Source organism: Fulvia fulva, chromosome 5 (assembly GCF_020509005.1).
Source record: "Fulvia fulva chromosome 5, complete sequence".
Classification (NCBI taxonomy): domain Eukaryota; kingdom Fungi; phylum Ascomycota; class Dothideomycetes; order Mycosphaerellales; family Mycosphaerellaceae; genus Fulvia; species Fulvia fulva.
Window position 1 is genome coordinate 3,651,708 of NC_063016.1, and position 14,000 is coordinate 3,665,707.

The following is a 14,000-nucleotide window of genomic DNA, read 5'->3' on the forward strand; positions in this document are numbered from 1 at the left end:
ATACCGAGTTACTAACCCGGGATTATAACCTATTAAATAGGTACGAGTTACGTAGTAGTAGAAGACGGCGGATTATATAAAAGACGAAGAAGGACCTAATAGGATAGCGTGTATCTATATATAGTATCGCCGGTATTAGTAGTATAGGTAGATACTAGGTATCCGGATATTTACTAGCCTATAGGCTAGTAAACCCTAGTCACGTGATCTAGTCACATGACACACCTATACCTATATACTTGTCCTACGGCCTATATGTTCTCAACATTATACGTCTTCTCGTCCCCTAAGTAACTAGCTACTATATAGTCGTAGAAAGCCTATATAATACGAGTACGTACCGGGATTTCACTTTTATCTAGATTATCTTCTAACTCCGGAGGAACGAATAGGCTTTAACTACTATATATATTCTTAATATATATTATACCTCCGACTAGGACTATATAACGGTTATTAATACGGTACTTCCTTAGTAAGGTATATACATCATCTCGTTCTAGCTATTAAACGGCTTCCTTAGCCTCTAGTTACGTATAGAGTCCTTAAATAGCGGTCGTAAGCGGAGTTATAACGTTATTATTATATACTGATAATACTCTAGTAGATAATAGGTTTAGGGTACGATCTAGGCCTAGTAATACCTAATACTACTATTAGTTTCGTAGGTTATCTAGGTCTCTAGGCTTCGGTAAGTCCTATAAACGTCGGGTTAAGCTATCTAGCTTAGTACCTTAAACTCCTAGCCTATAGACGATCTCGAAGAAGAACTACGAGAGAAACTCGGCCTAGCGAGCTTATCTACAGTTTAATTACTTCGTACTTATAAACTATTCGAGGTTCTTATAATCGGAGTATATAAGCGTCGGCTTGTCCTTAGATTCCGGGTCTAGTAGATTCTTATAATCGTCGGTACCGTATCCGTTAATAGTTAGCTCCGGTCGCTATTTCTCGAAAGCTTATATAATAGCTACGAGCTCCTTATCGTAGATATTGTAGTTATATTACTAGGGATCTATCTTCTTAGATATATAAGCGATAGGATATAATACTCCTCGCTCGTTACGTTATAAGAGTACTACTACTATTACGTAATCTAAGGCATCTATTTCTAGAATAGTCTCTCGCCCTAGGTAGAAGTGTTTAAAGGTAGGCGTATTAATAAATACTTACTTTAATGCCTCGAACGCCTATTAATATACTAGAGACTAGTTCTATAGGATATTCTTCCTCGTAAGCTTTGTTATAGGTAAGTAGATCTTGCTAAAATCTTTAATAAACCTACGGTAGAAGTTAGTAAACCCTATAAACGATAAGATGTCGGTGACATTCGCGGGTATAGGCTAATTCTTAACGTATTTAATCTTAGCTAGGTCTATCTTAATGCCCTTATTTATAATAATAATACCTAGATAAGTAGTCTCGTATCTAAAGAACTCGTATTTGTTAATATCTAACTAGAGCCTAGCGGTATCTAGCTTTTATAGAACCTTTAGGATATATTAGATATACTCTTCTCTTATCTTACTAAAGACAAGTACGTTATTAAGGTAATATAATACGAAGTCATCTAGAAACTCCCTTAGTATATCGTTTATAAATGACTAAAACGTTCCTAGTACATTATATAGTCTAAAAGGTATAACTACGTACTCAAACTACCTATATCTAGTAGTAAAGGCCGTTTTCTACTCGTCTCCTACTATAATACGGATACGATTAAACGTAACGATAACATCTAGTTTAGTAAACTATTACGCGCTAGTAATATAATCTAAGGTCTCTTAAAATAGTGGAATCTAGTAGCGACTCTTCGTCGTAAGCGCGTTTAGAGCTCTATAGTCTACGTATACTCGTAGCCCTCTACCCGGCTTTTTAACTATTAGAATAGGTGCTACTACTAGTAATACGCTTCTCTAAATAAAACCCTTCTTAAGTTAGTCGTCGATCTACTTCTTGATCACCTCGTTCTCTTATATAGAGAAGGAGTATAGTCTTCGAAATAGCGGTATCTAACTATTCTTTAGCTTAATCTTATAGTCTATACTAGGCCGTCGCGGTAGGACCTTATCTACTTCCTTACGGCTAAATAGCCTAGCTATTTCCCTAAACTCTACTAGTAATAAAGGGATAGGATCCTAGTCTTTATCCTTACCGTTTATAAAACGTTAATAGTCGTTAGCTAATATAGTAGAGGCGTTAAGTTACCGCTAGGTATAGTTACCCCGGGGCTCCTCCTATCTATCTATGTTTTCTTAAGTATTAGTATCTACTAATATCGCCGCGCTACCTCCTAGTACTAGCTTCGCTCTTATACCGAAAGCCTTTAGTATATATACGGATAATAGTGTTCTTATATACCCGGGTCGGCTTATCGATCTCTACGCCAAAACAAGACATATTCGAAAGCTCTTATTAAGGCTATTCTAACGATATACAAAGCAGGCCACTGCCCCTAGGACTAAGGGAGTTCTACCTTATTCAATCTAGATAGCTTAAAGCTCTCTTTACTCTGTTTCTTTAGCTCTAAACGCCGCGGAGGTGCCTAGCTACATTAGGTAACTCCTAGGTAATAGTAGCCTAGGCTACGGTACTAACGGCGCCTACGGCCCTATAGGCGAAGCCCCCCTAAGACAACTAGTAGCAACTTATAGAGGACGTAAAAAGTATAGAAACTAACGATCAGCTCCCTTACCGGTCTCTATAGGTAATGATCACTTAGCTACGCACGGCGCTTATACTATCGTATTACCGAGGGTAATAAGAAATAAGGACGACGTCCTAGGCGATTAGTAAGGCCACCCGGAATCAACACCCCTATAGCTAGGCATCGGTCGCGGCATCGATACTAGGCCCCCGCCTAACGTACGATATAGTTACGATCCGTATTATAGCAAAGGAAGACTAGGCCGAAGTTACGAAGCTATCGAATAAGGAGCTCGCCTAACGAATCAACTAACTAGGGGTGGTCGTAGTGAACTAATAGTCTAACGGTACTCTATAGATCTATACTAGCTCTGCTACTACTAGGAGGCACCTAGAGGCATAGCTATAGTAGGCATCTAAGGTTACGGCATTAGCGAAGGTCTTAACGAAACAATTTACGATCCTAGTCCACGATATACCTAAGGAGTTTGACCTAACTAACTAGGGTCACCTACGCGCTCTCTAAGAGGACAACCCGGTCACTCTTAACTCTCTAATCTAGAAGGCGACTTGGCTCTATAGGAAATAGCTAGAAGGCAAGAAGGCCTCGGCGCTAATAGTATAGCTATAAGACGCGAAAGCGGCGGATCTAGCGATAGAACAAGGCCTAGTCTAGCAATATAGCCTTAAGATAGTAGAAAAGCACTCCTTATCCTTTCGTATGCTCTAATGCTTCAAATACTAATAGTATAGACACCAAACCTATACGTATACAAATAAGCAGGCCTACTCGAACTATATAGGAGACTATATATCTAGGGACTATACATCGACTACGAGACGGTACGCGAACTGTCCGGGGTACTACCTATCGTATAGTACGGAATGCCTATAGCGGAAACTAGCGAAAAACAAGGCAATCACAAACAGAACCGTCGCCCTAAGATTCTACGGCGACCGTAAGGCTAGCCTATACCGGAACTAACTAGCGGCGGTCGGGTATAAGCGCCCTAGGGCCGAGAACGATATAAAGGATACGTAACCTAGGGCGTACGGGAGGCCACGTGCTCTACTAGCTACGGCGAGGGAATCTAACTAGGCCCGGCTCCCCTTTAGTACATAGCCGATAGGCGTAGACTAGGACGTATAGGGTAGTAGGACATAGGACGATATAGAGGAAATGATTGTCGATACCGATAACTAGCCTCGATACGCTTAGCATTATCTAGTATAACGTTAACTATAGTAAGGATATAGTCTAGAACCATTTCCTATACGAGGCGGACCCTCGCGTCTACTACGTCCTTATAATCTAGGAGCTATAGATTAACCCGTACTATAAGAGACTAACGACCTATAAGTTACTAGGCTATACGACATGCCTACGAGGCGACGGCAGACCCCGTACGTACTTCTATATTAGCAAGGACATACTAGAATCCGACTAGGAGGTAGTATACTACGCAGACGAAGAAGGCGGGGGCAATATTACCTCCCTCTACGTAGGTAGCACCTAGATACACAACCTATATATACAACCGCTAGCCTCGAGGTCTAGCCGCGACCTAGGGGTCTATAGACACCTAGACAGTACGCTTAAGAGACAAGGGTGCCACATCGTAGTAGGAGACTTTAACATATACTACCCTTCCTAGGAAAGCCTTATATAGCCGTACCCTATAGCCGACGAAGTACTCGACTTGATAGCGAGTAACGTAATTACCCTTAATACCCCGAAGGACCTAGGCACCTAGAAGAGAGGGGGACTCTAAGGCACGATCGACCTCTCCTAGATCTTAGATAGCCACTACCACACGGTAACCTACTGTGGGATCGAACATGAACTCGAGGCGTCGTTAGACTATATACTAGTTAGGACCTCTATTACGACATAGATATAACGTATACTAGCGGGAACCCCTAAGCTAAACTAGGGAAAGGCCTACTAGGCTAACATCTAGGCGTACCTCGATAACTCTAAGAGGCTAGTCTAGATCGCGTAGTAGCAATATAATAGTAAAGACGAGATAGACGAAGTAGTCTAGGGGTTAATAGACGAAATAAGAAAAGCGACCTTACTTCACGTTCCGCTTACCTAACTAACGATATAGTCTAAACTATACTAGACGCCGGAGTGTACTACGGTAGTAAGAGAAGTAAGGAGAGCCCGCCGGGTATAGACGAGCAGCTATAGCGAGGAGGCCTAGAACGTATATAGGGAGGTATACTAACAGAAGAAAGCTATAATACGAAGGGAGAAAGTAGTCGGCTAGAGGGCTATAGTAGAAGAAATCGCCGGCAAGCTAGAGAGGATGTAGAAGCTAGCGAAATGGGCCCGACAGGACCCTATATAGGGCCCCTCCTTCTCTATCCTAGCGCTACAATCGCCTAGTAGCCCGGTTAGCGACCCCGAGGCTAAGGCGCGTCTACTAGCTAGCAAGTTCTTCCCGCCCCTAGTCGAGGCTAATCTAAGCGACATAAACAGCTCTACTCCCCTAGCCCCTAGTATCGCGGTCTAATAGGAGGTGTCCGAGGGAGAAGTTACCGCTATACTAAGGAAGTTGCCGGCGAAGAAAGCCCCGGGGCCGGATAGGATCCTAAACGAGCTACTAAAGAAGTGTAGAGATCAACTAGCCCTAGTAGTTATAGCGATCTTTAACGCCTACCTATAGACCGGGTACTACCCGATAGCTTTTAAACAATCGACGACAGTGGTCCTACGTAAGCCGTAGAAGGAAGACTATACGTAGGTAAAGTCGTACCGCCTAATTGCGCTCCTTAACACTCTTAGGAAGGCGCTTAAGAAGCTAGTTATAACGAGACTCTCCGAGGCGGTAGAGGAACACTCCCTACTCCCGGACACCTAGATAGGTACGCGCCTATAGCGATCGACGCTATCCGCGATAGAACTTATCACCTCTTAGGTAAAGGCCATCTAGTATAAGAATAGGGACAAGGTAGCTTCCTTACTTAGCCTAGACATATCGGGAGCCTTCGACTACGTGTTATACCCGCGGCTACTCTATATCCTAAGGTCGAAGGGACTCCCTAAGTAGCTTATTAACTTCGTACGGTCCTACCTCTAAAACCGTAGTACGTCGATCCTAGTCGGCTAGTATAGAAGCCTATTTTAAGTAGTCTACACTAGAATCCCGTAAGGCTTAACGCTAGTACCTATTCTGTTCCTCTTCTTTATAGCGACGCTACTCCTAGCCCTAGAATCCTAGAACACCGCTACGAGCGGCTTCGTAGACGACACGAATATCCTAGCGTAGTCTTCCTCGACTAAGGAGAACTATAGGCTACTAGAAGAGAAGTATAAGATCTACGAGGACTAGGCTAGGAGGCACGGGGCTCGGTTTGCCCTAGAAAAGTACAATCTAATACACTTTACGCGCCGGCTACGGTTCTATAATATGTAAGCTTCTATCTAGATATAGGGGCACACGACTAACCCGGTAAATCAGCTTAGGATCCTCGGACTATAGGTAGACCCGGCGCTACGGTAGAGGAAGTACGTATAGGCAATATTACGGAAAGCTAAACAGAATATAGCATTATACTAGAGGCTCACTACGTCTATATAGGGGGCGGACTTCCGGTAGTTACGACTTCTATATACGGCTATTATACGGCCAGTCCTTACCTATAGTAGCTAAGTGTAGTCCTTAGGCGAGAGGGCCTACCTATCGAAGGGACTCGTCGCGCCGCTAGCGAAGATCTAAAACTAATGCCTAAGGAAGGTCACCGGGGTATATAAGTCGATACTAACGAGGATACTTAAGTACGAGACCGCTATACCGCCGATCGACCTATATATCTAGGGACTACGGACCTCCTACTTAGGCAAGTCGGCATAGTACCTAGTATAGAAGGTCATCGCTAGTATAGTCGTAAGGGCCCGCGAATCAGTACTAGCGTATAGGGGCATTCGACCCGGAAACGAGCCGAACTACCGGGTAAGGGACGAATAGCTAGTAATATAATAGGAAGGTAAGAAATCGTTTATAGAGCAACTATAGAAAGAGAGGTAGAACAACTAGGTTATAGGGTATAGTAGACGCCCTTAGCTAGCGGGACAACCTAAGGAATAGTTAGCTACAAAATCCGCGGTCAAGTACCCCCCGAAGCTTATCTACTACCGCCTTACGAGGGCATAGAGTAGTATAGCAACCTAACTACGAAGCGAACATATCGGCCTCTAGGGGTACCTATTATAGAGGAAGGTTCTAGGATACACGAATACTAGCTACCCCTACGGCTATCGCTCCTAGAACGTACGGTACGTACTCCTCGTCTATCCGAGGTGGTCGCTAGGAAGGGGGGAGTAGATAGTAAAGGCGAGGAACCGGACGATTAGGGCACTTCTTAATAACGCTAAGGACCTACGGCGTATTACGAACTAGATACTAGAGAAGGGCTAGCTAGAATAGTACCGCCTAGTAGGAATAGTGTAGGAAGAGAGGATACGACGTAGCGCGACGAGACCGGCTAGGAGCGGGGGCTAACGGGGTAGTAATATAGACTACGTACGTTCAGAGGGAAAGCTAAACTAGATAAGGAGTAGTCGGGGGCGGGAAGGGTTTTCACCTATTCGGGTTTCCCTTTGTATATAACAATAGATATATACCTATATAGGCCGGATAGGGTCCTAGAACAGGAGAATGACAAATCTATCTATCTATATATACGGATAGCGGGTCTCGCGTAACTTACTTATTAAGATTTTCTTTAGGGTTAAATATCTATATTATATATACTTTATAGCCCTTCCTCCGGCTTATACGCCGAAGTACTTCTATATTAATAGGCTTAATATCGATCTCCGGCTTAGTCTCGACCTTTAGTTCTTTCTTCGTTTAACGCGCTAGGCGCTTAAGTATTTTAACCCTATCGGCGGGTAGTAGCTAGCGGACGTAGTAAGACGGTTCCGGTTTATCGTAGGTATCGACGGTATGTTGTATTACTACCTTCGTCGTATACGTCTCCTATACTACTATAGGTTCGTCTTTGTCCTCTACGTAGGGTTTAGCGTAATTAGATAGAGCTTAAGGTCGTAAACTCTCTAGTACTAGTATCTCGGTCTAAAGAACGCCTCTTCGTATAATACCCTTATCGTTAATAGACTATACGTATACTAGTTTAGTTCCGAGTATATAGTTCTATCGATAATATAGTAAGAATAGGGTTATAGTTCCTAACGTATAGTAGAACGTAGGTTAATACTCGTCGTACTAGGGACGGCCGAGGACTATATCGTATCCTAGTAATACGTAGTAGCTAGACCTAGTCTCTACGTAGTTACCGATCTGAATCTATACCGTTGTTCTATAAGTAATAAGGTCACTAGTAGGTCGGCTATCTACTAACATTAGCCCTAACGGATTAGGTAGCTATATTATATTAAGGTTATTCTTATACGTAAAGTCGATATTAAAGTACGTAGAGTTAGTACTATTATTATAAAGGGTTTAAGTAGGGATCTTTCTATTTACTATATATAGTATAACTAGATAAGAAGCTATTACCGGATTATGTTTATCTATAGAGTAGTTTATAGCTAGTAGGGAGTATACTAATATACTTAAAACCTTGCCTCCCTTAGGAGGCCTATGTTTATATTTATACTTTTTCTCGTTTTCTCGTAACTCTAACTCGTATAGTCTACTATATATTACGCTTACGGAGTAGACTAGGCGTTTCCCGCGCCGCCGGTATTATTAGCGTTACTACTATTACTACCGTTACGGCGGTTGTTACTTAGGTTATAGCCTAGCGTAAATAGGCGGCGGGCGATATCTCGAAGGGGGTACTAATTAGTATCGACACGGCGGTGACCTTCTTATTCGTATTTTAAGTACCGATTCTAATCGATATATTCCTAGGCGCGAGTAGTATCTAAAGGTTAGATATACTAAAATGCCTAAGGTCGATTAGCCTACTTAGTCTTAGCGTTCGGGTTAGTGTTATTACCGCTACTACTCGAAGCCGTATCCTTCTTATCGTTATTACCCTTAGTAGTCTTCTTATTGCCTTAGGTCTTATTACTATTACCGGTCTTACCGTACTTAAGGTCGAACGCCTTAAACTTGTCCTCGTAGTAATATAGCGTAGATACGACTTGCTTAAGGGTTATGTTGACTATGTCCTCGTTTATAATACGGTTGTCGTAGCGCGAGTTTAACTTACGGAGTAGGAAGTCCTTCTCGAATTTCTTTTCCTTCGCGCCGTTATTAAGGTTAACGATATCGGCGTTCTTACGGAAGGATAGGTAGAAGTTACTAAACTTCTCCTTATTGCCCTACTATAGACTATTAAGCTTAGTTATAGCATTAGTATAGGTATTACGGGTACCGTAGCGCCGGGCTAGATCTTCTATTATCTTATCTATAGAAGCGTACTAAGTAGTCGTACCTTCCGTAGACTTAGTAAGACTAGGGATCTTTAAGTCGATATAGGTCTATACACTGTTCTTTAACTAGCTCTAGACGTTCTAAAGGGAGTCCTTTATAGTACGGTACTTCGAGGCTTAGAACTTAGCTTTAGTAGTACGCTACTACTCTTAGAACTTAATATCGTCGCTCTTTAGGTCGAACTTAGTAGGGGCCTTTAGCTCGTAAGAGGACTTGATACTAGTAGTTATATCGGCGTCGTAAGTCGTATATACGGAGATAGGGTTACTATCTAAGTCGGTACTCGGGCGATTCCTCCTACCCTTACGACTACCGTCCTTACGGCTATTCTTACGGCCCTTATTACCGTCGTCCTCGTCGTCTAATAGGTCCGATAAATCCGGGTCCGACTTCTTCTTATTAGGTTTACCTCGATTTTGCCGACGCTCTAGTAACTCTTTAGACTCGGTTCGCTAAAGTAGTAGGTCTTACTTTTCCTTAGACCGGCTACGGTCTATCTCTTACTTCTTAAGCTTAGTAATACGCTTCTCGGCTACTACGAGCTTAGTCTCGGTCTCTACTAGCTTGCTCTCCGCTACCTTATACTACGTACGATATACCTTCTTTATATCTTTAGCCCTCGTAAGCTCGTCTAGGTCGATAACGATAGTATTATCGCGCTTAGCGAGCTCCTCCTTTAGTCGCGTCACCTCCTCTTCTAGGGACTGTCTAGTCGCCTATTCCGTATCGATTATATCCTCGAGTCGGTCTATCTAGTCCTTAGTATCTTACGCCTTATAGAGGTTAATACGGTTAGCTATATCGAGCGTAGTATTAAGTTTATACGTACGTCGGTAATTAGACTCGATATTATAGAGGATCTTATAGATCTACTAGGGATAGTTATTAACCGTCTTCTTAAACTTGTCTATATTTAACCCGTTTAACGAGTCGAAGGCTTTCTAGAAGTTATCGATAGTAACCCTCCTCTTCCTCGGTACCTTAGTACCCTTATCTTCTGTCTTATCCTCGATAAACTCCGCCCTATATAGGTTAGCTAAGTTCAGCTCTATCTCGACCTCCTCTTCCTTAATCGCCTTAAGTTAGTCGAACACCTTCTTATACTACTTACGGTACTAGTTATTCTTATCGAGGAGCCTATTTACGATATCCTCTTTACGTCCTTAAGTCTATATCGCCGGGTTCGCGCTATCCTTATTAGGTAGATCGGATAGTAGGGTAAAGAAAGATGATCTATTAAGGGACGCGCGATAAACGCGTCTATTAGTATTCTCTATACTTACGCCTAGTACGCCGGTACCGGTCTGTCTCGCTATTATTACTATATTAGCTATAATCTACTTTAAGGTACGACTTAGCGAGTACGACACCTAATCTTAGTACTTCCTCGTATACTATCGCGGTTTCTCTATAATCTCCTAAATATAGCTTCTCGTGTCTCTCTATACGTTAGTAATAATCTATTCGAAGTATTATAAGTAGGTATAAGTACGTAGTCGGGTAAGGTATAAGTCGAGTAGATGTTCTATCTAAGGGAGGCGCGGAGGGCGTAAGAGTTATATACGGGCGCTAAGCCGCTAGTCGGATTAGTTAGCGGGCGCGAGGTCTAGGTACGTACCCGCGGGTTTAAGTAAATATACGCCGGTACGGTAATACTTCTACCCTCTTCCTATTACTTAGCTCGAAGCCCTTATATACGGTAGGTCCCTCCTACTATCGTTAGGGGTACCTAGCTAGTATAGAGATCCTTACTTATCTCGCTCGTTCTTATACTACTATTCTAGCTAGGTATTAGTTTAAGTACGCTAGGTACCTTCTACCGTAGTATATATACCTACTCTCCGTTTTTAGGCATTCCCTTCCCTAGTATAGGCCTACGTAGTAAGGACACCTTAGGGTCTTCTCCCCGTATTTTAGGGCTATATAACCGTACTATTAGTATTAGAAGTACTATAGTACCCTATAGCTACTCTAATAGATCTCCGTGTCTATTCTCTCGTAGTTCTAGAATAGCCTATTATCTAGTATCTAGTTAGCTTGTTCCGCTATCTCTACCTAGATAATAAGCGACAAATACGTCTTCTCTCGGTCTACTATCTTATATAACTATACCGCCTTCGTTAGTTGTACTCCTAGGGATATATTCTAGTTCTATACTTAGAGTTAGGGAACGTCTTCGACCTTAAATGTCCTAGGGACCCCGTAGGCGATAACGGTATACTATTAGTAGGAGACTCGCGCCGACTTCGCGACTTTAGTAGTCTACTCCTTATAGGTCTCTAGTTTTTATCTATTAGACTCTTATATAGTAAAGAGTCTTACTACGCCTATTACCTCTACCTTCGCTCCGACTACCTCCTTTTAGCCGATTCTATCGATAATCTCCTTGCTTATTAGGACTACAATTTCTTATTTCTCCGCCGGATTAGTAATATATAGGCGTACCGTATTACTTACCTTCGTAGGGGGTTAATTCTTACCTACTACTACTATTACCTATATAGTTAGTCTCTAGGCTACCTTCTATATTACTTATTAGATTGTCTTCGGGATTTAGTATAATAGCGCTTTTAGCGCTCCTAGTAGCTATACTATAGTGTTCTTATATACCCGGGCTAGGTATTTGTTATCCCCTAGTAAGTTTTCCGCCTCCGTATATAGGGTCGTCTACGCTATATTATTTGTCGTTAGTCTCGTAAGGCTATAGCTCTCGTTAGTTACTATCCTTCGCTACTATTTAGGGTAAGGTCGCGCTTCCTAATTAGGTAGTTATCCTCTATAACTCCGTAACTCTAGGGTCTACCGTTAGAGGAACGGAACCTTACTTTTAGGGTTCTTTATACTACGATTACGCCGCCGCTAGCGTAGGCGGGTCGCTACTACTCAAGTGGATTACTCGTCTTAATAAGGGCTATCGAATAGATAGTCCTCGTCGATATTCCGCTCTCCTCTCGAAAGATCCGTACGCTTTTTATTATAGTAATATAGTATTATAGGCTATATTAAAAGTAATATACTTAAACCCGGTGTATTCAGACCCTTAGGGCTTGAAATGGTAGAGGTGTGATGTGATTAGTCGAGATTTTATCGTCATGTCTGCCTGAGGCCATATTACTAATACTATAACCTAATTCAAGTTCTACGCGGTCTAATTTAGGAGATAGGGATCACTTTTGGCAATATACACTTTGGCTACATACATCCGAATATCATTTTGCTGCTCTGTTTTCACCGATTGATCTACTGCGTTACCGGGTTCCACATCTGCAATATTCGCAGTATTGTATGGGTTGCTTGTGATTGCTGTCCAGCGCCAAGGCATATCGCGGGCCGAGCGCCCTTCAAGCTTGCAAGCAAGATTTGCTCTCCTGTAGAAGACCATCTTCTTTCCATCAACACCAAAGACGTGCCATCGGCACGCACAACCCAGAATGCCTCCACGAATCCAGCCTCAGCGGCTGCAGACACCATGCACATGCCAATGTTTCCGCACAAGGCCTAACACCACACCTGAATCTCTACCCAACTCATCACAAGTCCGCCATTTCGCCTCATCCGAATCAAGGCAAAGGCGGGACCGCGCTGCATCAGGTTTCGTCAACCCGGCAGCGACACGTTTGCGGCGTAACATGCAAGAATGGCTCAATGGCCCTGGCAAAGCTTTCCGCGAGCCACTCCAGAACAGCACGAACTACATGAGTGCTTACGACAGGCAAGGCAACCTTCTGAGAGGCAAGCGTCCACGCAACCCGCGTGACATGCAGGAGGATCCAAGCAAGCCCGAGGAAGTCATACCTGAAGAGGAAGAGGCAGCCCTGCAGGCCAAGCAAAGAGCAGATAACATGGAAGAGTATGAGATTCAAGAGCAATTCGAGAAGCGTGCCATGGCAAGAGCAAAGAACGCAGCACTTGAATCACGAGGCGGTATCCCACCTGAAAGACTTGGTGACATGCGGCCGTATCCGCTCAATCACGTGTTTCGGTCGGAGCGCGTGCTGAGCGAAGAGTTGCGCGAAGCCATCTACAACCAGGTTGTTGCCAGGGGTACGGATATCTCGACAGTCAGTGCCATGTTCAGCATTGACGTTCGCCGCGTTGCTGCTGTTGTGCGTCTGAAGAGTATCGAGAAACAGTGGGTCTCCGAGGTACGTTTTGACACTTCTCTCCTTCTCACCTCCCCTCCCTTCGATGATGATCACATTCAAATCGATTAGTCTTTAAGACAACTACATGGTTACAAAATTTTAGCTTTGCGAGCCTCTCTGATTACGATGTTGCAACCACCCAACCTGCACGATGACAATTCACAATGATCACTTTGCTGACCATTGATACAGGGAAAGCAATTAGCAAAGCCTTACAATGATGCTGTCCTGTCTATGCTGCCACAGACACCGTTTAGACCGGACCTCCCTACAGAAAAGATTGTCCCGCACGAGACCATCAACGACTTGCCTGTACATCCCAAGACACGGCAGCAGATGTTCTATCCTGTCTCAGAGTCGAGGCAGTTCACACGAGAGGACGCTGCCAAGGCGTTTGATGAGAAACTATTACCTGCTGATAAGCGAATCGCCCACCCAGACATGATCGCCAGTGAGAAGGATGCGTTGGCAGGCATGTCTCGCGAGCAACGATTCGCCAAGGTACACGAGAGGGATGCCAAAGCTGCGCAGGAGAAGCGGGAAGCTGAGCAGAAACGACGACGCTGGGAAGAGCGAACACAGAGAGTCGTGCCCGGGCGACGATGGGACTTTAAGTTTCAAGACATCAGCGCCGAGAAGACTGGCAAAGATGGACGAGCAAGAAACGCGGTCGGTGTCAGATACGGAATGCCGCATGAGGATCGCAAGAGTAATGCGGTCAAGATACCCACAAGTGTTGAGTGATGAAGATGAATTGTATAGCAAGATATGTATAGTATACCCACCTCCGGCCGCG

General features: G+C 43.5%; 1 protein-coding gene across 1 annotated transcript; it reads left to right on the forward strand.

The window, feature by feature from the left end:
• Window positions 1–12,490: 12,490 nt before the first annotated feature.
• Window positions 12,491–13,948, forward strand: CLAFUR5_06189 (uncharacterized protein; the record flags this gene model as incomplete). The annotated part of the gene is made up of 2 exons (XM_047905337.1): window positions 12,491–13,204; window positions 13,397–13,948. The coding sequence occupies 2 exons, from the start codon at window positions 12,491–12,493 to the stop codon at window positions 13,946–13,948; spliced, it is 1,266 nt and encodes a 421-aa protein (XP_047761999.1).
• Between the last annotated feature and the right edge of the window lie 52 nt (window positions 13,949–14,000).